General features: G+C 33.0%; 1 protein-coding gene across 1 annotated transcript; it reads right to left on the bottom strand.

The window, feature by feature from the left end:
- Positions 1–4,015: 4,015 nt before the first annotated feature.
- Positions 4,016–4,474, bottom strand: LOC127549732 (riboflavin kinase-like). Its single transcript, XM_051978053.1, has one exon. The coding sequence runs from the start codon at positions 4,472–4,474 to the stop codon at positions 4,016–4,018; it is 459 nt and encodes a 152-aa protein (XP_051834013.1).
- Positions 4,475–8,530: the final 4,056 nt, after the last annotated feature.

Raw genomic sequence — 8,530 nt, 5'->3', positions numbered from 1 at the left:
ATATGACATAGATTACAGTGAAATGGTCCCCATTGTCTTAATGTGTGGTAGAACAAGTAAAATTATGGGGAGTTTTGTTGAATTATTTAGATTTGGAATGGTAGGGCTTAAGTTTCAGAAATGACACATGTGCATCAAAAGCTCTTTCATTTCTAAGTTTCTAAGGTACTTGGTAAATGGGTTTGCATGTAATCTAGCTCCACCTAGAGTACAATGACTACCAGTGAATAAATAACATGGTCCCTTGATAAAATCACTGGTCTGGAATCAATTTTTTATAGAGGTAAAAGAGCTTTTGATAGCTGCTTTCAAATTTGGTCCCAAAGTTGGTCAAATTTTGTAGAGGAAATGAGCAGAAAAGCCATTTGCTACAAGTTAAATCCAGAACCAAGATGCCTTTTAAAATTTTATTTTATTTTTCCAAATACATGCAAAGATAGTTTTCAAATTTGTGTTCCAGTTTTTTCTTCCTCTCCCTGCCACTCCCCTAGACAGCATATAGATTAAACATGTGCAATTTTTCTAAACAAATATTCCATATTCACTGCTCAAGAAAAATCAACTCAAAAGGGGAACAAAAACATGAGAAAATAACATCAAACAAACAACAAAAACATATATTGAAAATACTATACTTTGATCCACATTCATTCTACATAGTTCTCTCTTTCTGAATACAGATGACACTTTCCATCACAAATCTATTGGAATTGTCTTGAATCACCTCATTATTGAAAAAAGCCAAGCCTATCACAGCTGATCATCACGTAATCTTGTTATTGTGTACAGTGTTCTCTTGGTTCTATGCATTTTCACTCAGAATCAGTTCATGTAAGTCTTTCCAGGATTTTCTGAAATCAGCCTGCTCTTCGTTTCTTATAAAACAACAATATTCTGTTACATTCATATACCATAACTTATTCAGCCATTCTTCAACTAATAGGCAGTATGCTTTTTTTAAGTAGTGATGACATATCCATTATTCCTATTTACCCAAAATACAAATCAGAGCCTGTTTCTTTATGACAGGATTCATTGCTTTGTCAAACTTTACCAAATAGTATTCTTTTAAATAGAAAAATCATGTTGCCCTGGAGTCCAGTAAATTGAATGAATTTAAAGTATGACTTATTGTAGTAATAGGTCTAGGGCTATGACCTGCAATTTCACTGGTATAAAATATGTTGTGATGGGAAAACCTTTACAAATACAGATGATCACTTTCTCTACAACTTATAGATCCCTGAAAGGTTAAATAACTAGTGTAAATTCACACAGACACTATGTGTCAGAAGCACAATTTGACCCCTCTTATTCCTGACTCCCAGGCCAGTTCTCACTATAATAAGGTCTCTGACTTCACTTTTTCAAAATTTTAATGTTTATATGCTTTAACATACTTAACATGTATTGGTCTACCTGCCATCTAGGGAAGGTGGGGGGGGGAAGGAGGGGAAAAGTTAGAACTGAAGGTTTTGCAAGGGTCAATGCTGAAAAATTACCCATGCTTATGTCTTATAAATAAAAAGCTATAATAAAAAAAATAATGTTTATAGTATTAATGAAAGATTCAAGTAATGTCAAAAAGCATTTTTATTTAGCTGCTACATGTCAAGAATTTTGCTAAGCACTGGAAATACAAAGAAGGTAGGGAGTCCCTATTTTCATGGAGTTCATAATCTAATAGGTGAAACAACATGCAAACAGTCATATACAAATGAGATACAAGATAAATTGAAGATAAACTTAGAGGGAAGTCTCTGGCATTAAGAAGAATTAGAAAAAGCATCTTGTGGAATATGGGATTTTACTTAGGATAAGGGTAATTGGGGAAGCAAGAAGATGGAGATGAGAAGGGGAAAGAATTCCATGCATGAGGGACAATTGGTGAAAATGCTTAAGGTCAAGAAATGAAAGGAAGAGCAGAAAGACCAGTTACTGAACCACAGAATATGTTAGAGAAAAGATGAGAAGAAATGAATAAAATGTAAGAAGACTAGAAAGATGGAAGGAGAGAGGTTATAAGGGCTTTTAAAAGCCAGCTAGACATAATAGGGAACCATGGGATTTTAATGAATGGCAGAAAGGAGTTAAGACAGTGAAATATGAGCTCTAAGAAAATCAATTTAAGAGATGAGTAGTGGTTAAACTAATGAGACTTGAGGTCAAGAGACTACCTAAAAGGTTACTATAATAGCCCAGACATAAGGAAATAAGGATTTGTACCAGAGTAGTGGAAGTGTCAAAGATAAAGAGCCATAAAAGAAAGATGTAACAAGTTAAAAATAGATGGATCTTTGTAACTGATTAGATATGGGAAACAGAAAAGAGTTGAGAATAATAAAAGTACAATGTTAGAAGTCAGAAAATCTGAATTTTTAACTTGCTTTCTGATCTTTTTTGATGAGCCTTTGATTCTATGTTGAATATCTGAGGAGACATGTTGGTTACAGAAAGTAATATAAATATATACTTTAAAATGTATATCACAATAGCTTTTTTCAAAGAGTCAAGACTGCATTCCATAGTCTTCACTTCATGTTACTATGAGCTCCTAACCCAGTATGTATGTTATCTAAAATAAGTGAATATAAAAACTCTATGTAGTAACCAAAGGTCAAAACTTTAAGTAGCTAAAGTCTAAGCCAAAAATATAAAAAGAATTCATGAAACACAAATGGGTGGACCAGATGAACTTTAGCTTGCTCTCAACTTGGCAAGTCCGTGATCTAACAAAAGAATTATCCAGGAGAAATATAGTTAAGATCCAATTAAAAAAACAAATGGGCCATAGGAAGAGATTGAAACTTTCATTAGTTAACTTGAAAATTTCAGTATCAATAAAGCTCTAAAACTTATGACCTAAGAATGTTTATGGAGTTTAGTCTGGATTCAGAGAACAGAGTTGGAAGCTATTTCAGGATCACAGAACCCAACTACTATTCAGTAAGAATACCTTCTACAACATGCCCAACATGTTATCATCCGGTCTACAACATGCCCAACACATTATCATCCAGTCTCCACTTGAATGCTGCCAATGACAGGGAAGATATTATCTTACAAGCTATTTTCACACCACTGTAATTTTCATGTTCTTAACATAAGTTTTATCCTACTTTGTACTTGACTTCTGGAGCCATACAGAAAAATATCTAACCTTTCCTTCAACTTCTGAATTTGTTCCCAATGTAGGGAACTCATCCACAGAAATACTGAGATAGCAAAAAAGGTACAAAGAATAATTTTTTAGATTACTGACAAATATTAATTTGAATATCGGAGTTCTGAATATGAGATTCTTGTTGAGTGACAAGGCTGAAATACTGGAGGAAATATTAAAGATAGTGAACCACTGGCATTTTCACTAATAAAGGGAATTTGCGCTAAATGGAAGGATGATCTAAAAGTTCTCCTTGGAGAGATAATAAAGGAAATGACAGTGTTGGTGTTACTATTCATCCAACAGAAACAAGAAATACCATTTTATGGGATTCTTGGTTATTTTATATTATGATGTTTATGATGAAGTTGACTAAAAGATCATTATAAAGATAATTTCAGCTTAGATAAAAGCTTTCATTGCAAAGAATAAGGAGGCAGGAATTCTATGTAGACTTTAATAACATCCTTTAAATGAAACCAACATGTTTTAAAAATGTGAAGTCATCATAAAAGTAATTTTGTTGGGCAGATAGTATATTTGTATATGTATGTATTGGAAGATCTATTAGAAAGGAACAAGTAATAAAAGAGGACAAAAGCTTGTAGACTGGATAAAAGCTTCATGCCTATATGAATACTTTCTATTTTAAACGAATCTTTTTTTGGTAATGCTGCCATGATGAGTTTAATGTAACATTAATTTAAGCATAAAATGGCAACTACATTTTATTGTATAAATTGACAGTTATTGGGAAAATTTTCTTAAGTCAACCAAATACAAGGCTGTAGCAATGATATAGAGTAGTGGAATACAAAGGAAAAATGAACAAATAAATACAATGACTTTTTATCAGTGGCCATTCATTATTTTGTTTTCTGGAATATGGAAAAAATTGTCTTTTTTGAGTTTCATATGTTCTGGTAAATCCTGTTGTCTCTTAGCTTCTTCTATATTATCTTGAATTATAGAAATAAGGGCATCAACTGAACTAAAGTTCTTTTCTGGTCTGATGTAGCCAGTGCTTACTATACTAGGGATTTCTCCATAGAAGTCTTCCTTGAAGATATGTATAATGTAAGTTTCCACAGATTTTTTTTTAGTATTCTTGTAACAGGGGTTCCATCCTATACTTAAAACCATTTTATGGACATCTCCATTTCCAACAGAGGCCCAACCATAATAAATTCCAGGAGATAAATCAGGAATTACTTGCTCAGGAAAGTTGGCTGTGGGGATGCCCAGCTGCTTAGAGCACCGTCCAAAGCCCCTCACCACCTTGCCCAGGCAGAAATAAGGCAGGCGTTTCATCACATAGCTGACCCTGGACTCCAGAGAAAGCTCGGGTGGAGAGTCCAGTGGAGCCGCCGTCCAATTCAGGGCAACAGTTCCTCTGGGCCAGCCGGAAAATGACTACTTTCTTGAAGCAGTTCAGGAAGCAACGACATGGCAAACAAAATACAGAGGAAAAAAATGAAATCAATTTGATGATAAAATACAAGAAATTACTAATTACTCATGTGGAAAGCAGTTTCTGAATCAGTAGCTCACATAAAAAGTTAATTAATTTGATAGAGTTAAAAAAAAATCAGTGCAAGGCTAAAAGAATAAAAATAATGAGATATAGTATGTAATTGAGGCAACTACAATATCATCTATTTAATAAGTTGTTGGTGTTGAAAAAAGGAAATGTATAAAAGGGCAGATATAAACACTGTTAACATTTCCTAAGGAATTTCAGCTAATATAAATCACTTATCATAACAAAAAGCCCAAAATAGCCTAGAAACTGCATCAACCAGAAAACACTTGATTTCCCTGTCAAGTATAGAGACATAGTAGTCAACAGCAAAATGTGTTCACAATATAAACTTATTTGTGAAAACTTAGAAGAAAAACAGGGTAAGATTATAATTATCATTTCTTCAAAAATGGTGAGAAACAGTAGAAGGAGAAACTAATTCACTAAAAGTTCATTAAGAGACTCAATTTTACTAAATGATCTCAAAGGAAGATCCAAAACCAGAGCTATAAAAATATCTATAACAAATCCTTTTCTCACTCTTCTCCTAATTCTTCCATTAGCAGTACAGTCATTTATATTTGTATTTTAACATCCTACTGTGCAATGAGAAGTCTGAGAAAGTAGAAATTAAAGAAAACTTTGAAAAACAACATATGCAAAGAAGAGGTCTATGCAAAAAGAGACATAATTTTAAAGTTATGAAAAGAATCATTCTCAAAAATATCTTGCAGAGGAGAGATTATCAAATGATTGAAAAACAGGTTTTTATTATTGATTTTTAAAAAGGTGAATAGAAAATATCAATAACTACTGAACCATATACTTATTTTCCAATTTCTACAAAGTTGATAATATATTTATTTATAATAATTTTTCACAAGTTATGCTCTATAGCAAAACACACATTTACAGTCACATAACTTAAAGGTAATACAAGAGAATGCAAGATCCTTTTTATTTTTTGTGGATCATAAATGTAAGAATAAGGTTAAATTTTACACACATCCTTACTTTTAGCCTTGAACATTTACCAGATAAAATTAAATTTGAATTAATCAATGCTAGACTTTAATTAAGTTTGGAAAAATTTGACGGATGAAGGGATTGAAAGATATTGGATGAAGTCAAATGATGTCAGGAAATTTGTTCCTAGTAGTTGAGGGATTTCATCACACTCTCTAGGACCTTTAAATAAAGCACCAAATTATCTAGAATCAGGGAGTTCCAGAAAGTATATCAAGTGTATGATTGTGGTATTCTGTCTAAAACCTCTGAGAAAGAACTGTCTGGTTGAGTGAAGTCATTATGTGACTGCAGGAGTCCAATTATATTTGAGTTTGGAATCACTGGGAGAATAGAGAGCAGATGTTGGAATTAAGAAGACCTTGATTTAAATCCTATGTCTGACAAATACTAGCCACACACATAGATATGTACATCTAGGGGAAGTGACTTAATTTCTCAATGTTCTAGGCAACTGTATAAGACTATATATGGAGCAGAAATCAATCTGAAATAGAAGAAAGAGTTTCTATACTAGGAGTTTCCTAAACTGATAAAATCAGAGGTCTAAGCCAAATAAGGGAATTTTTTTTTTTTAAACAAAGAGAATTCATCTTAGAAACTTAGATTAAACAGGAGTTATTTGTGGAAGTTACAAAGAAGCAATTGTATATTTGATGTTAGGAAAAATTTCTAAACACTTAGTTATCCTAAAGGAGAATAATCTGCCACAAGAGAGTGTGGGTTTCTTTTACTAGCGGTCATTGAGCAGAGATGACCCATTTGTTCAGTATATCATAGTAGGAACTCCTTTCCAATATAGCTAGATGTCCATTGATATTTCTGCTCACTCTCAACTTTGTGATTCTTCTATGAGATTATAGACAAGAAAGCCACTTAGAATTGTGTCACCATAACAGAATATAGTAAGGTAGATTTTGGCAATGAAGATTGTCAAATAGCTACAGAGGATTTGACCAGATTTTTTATATTTTGGCCAAAATTAGAATAAATATATGAAAAGATGAAGAAAGATTCCAGTGGATGTTATAGTAGAAAGACCATTAAAGTGAAAATCAAGAAAAATTGGCTTTTAGTCCTAATACTTTCACTAGTGAAGTGGTCTTTGACAAGAAAGAACACTTTTGGGCCTCATTTCCCTCATCTGTAAAATGATGGGGCTAGATTAATCTGGAAGATCCCTTCCATTTCTAAAATCTTGTAATTCCATTTCTGATATGAGAAAGAAAAGCAAATTAAGAAGTAATCTAAGTCTGAAACAGGGCCACTTGATTCAAACTATTCCCAATTTCATTTTCCTTTCGATGCTTCCAGAAGGAAAAAAAAAAAAATCACATATATATTTTTGAATAGCTCTAATATGCTAGCTCCTATATAATAAAAAACAACAAAACATAAGAGGTTGTGCAATAATGGAAAATAAAACTAGCAGAATTGAGGGAAAGGGTAATAATGAAGCATTAAATTTTGTGAGGTTTCAATGTAAGAACAATCAGAAATGAGAAAGGAATGGCAAACTTTTGTGAAGAATTGTTGCTACTGCTGTTGGTTCTTGTTCAGTCCTTTCAGTCATGTTTAATTCTTTGTGATCCCATTTGGGGTTTTCTTGGTAAAGATACTGGAATGGTTTTCCATTTTCTTCGCCAGCTAATTTTACAGATGAGAAAAGTGACGTAACATGGTTAAGTGACTTGCCCAGAGTCACACAGACAATAATTATCTGAGGCCAGATCCACTAATAGCTTATTCTCTGAAACACAGAAGAAGGACTATACAAACAACAAAGCACTGACCAACACAATTCCTTGCCAACTGTACATGACACAATGGAAACCATTGGATTTTGAAGTCTGAAGACTAGAGTCCTCTCTTTAGAGCTGCCATATGCAATCTTAGTGATTATGAACGAGGAAATTCCAAAGGTCTCAGAAACTTCACCCTCATGACTTACAAACAGGAGTGAATCATACTTGTCTTTTTCACGTGACTATTGTGGAAAAAATACTATATAAACTTTAAAGGACTGGAAAAACAAATTTTAATCATGATGACAATCATGATCATGATAATGATAGCAAAATTATAGGTTTTATGTAGCACTTTGCAATCTGTTCAAGCTTTACATTTCTTATTTCACTTTATTCTTTCCCAGGTCCCTTAATACTTAATAATGAGATTCCCTCTAATTTACTTTGTATATCTTTAATGTATTTATTTGTTCACATATTATTTTTTCCATTAGAATATCAGCTCCTAGAGGGCTCATCCCCAGGACTTAGCACAGGTATCTGGCATGCACATGGTAGGTACTTGATAAATCCTTTTTTGACTTGATTTGATCTTCATGACAATCCTGAGAGATAGGTGTGGCAGGTGTTTTTGTTAACATTTTACAAATGAGGAAGCTGAGGTGGGGATAGTTTAAGAGATTTGCCTGTGATCATTTAACTAGTAAATGCCAGAGGTAGGCTCTATGCCCAGAACTTTTTAAATTCCAAATCCAGTACTCTTTCAATGACATTTTAATTTTGCTATTAATGATAATCTTTTGAGTCACTAAGTAAGAGAATGAACGAGTAAAGAGGAACAGCTCTATTTTCCCTATTCTGAATTTTCTTGTCAAGGTCTCTAAAAACTTTTAAAGGGGATCCTTACTGTATGAAAATTAAAAAATAAAACTAAATACACTGTTTCAGATGAACATGAAAAGAATCCCAGGCCCAAGAAAAGTAAAATCAAGCAATTTTCAAAACATTTTAAATTCTTATTAAGTACTATGCATTCTGCCAGCCTCTGAAGGGAAAAATAGATGTTTAGTC

The sequence above is a fragment of the Antechinus flavipes genome, chromosome 1 (genome assembly GCF_016432865.1).
Source record: "Antechinus flavipes isolate AdamAnt ecotype Samford, QLD, Australia chromosome 1, AdamAnt_v2, whole genome shotgun sequence".
NCBI classification, from domain to species: domain Eukaryota; kingdom Metazoa; phylum Chordata; class Mammalia; order Dasyuromorphia; family Dasyuridae; genus Antechinus; species Antechinus flavipes.
Note: the sequence above shows the minus strand (reverse complement) of the source record. Positions and strands in the feature narration are given on the sequence as shown.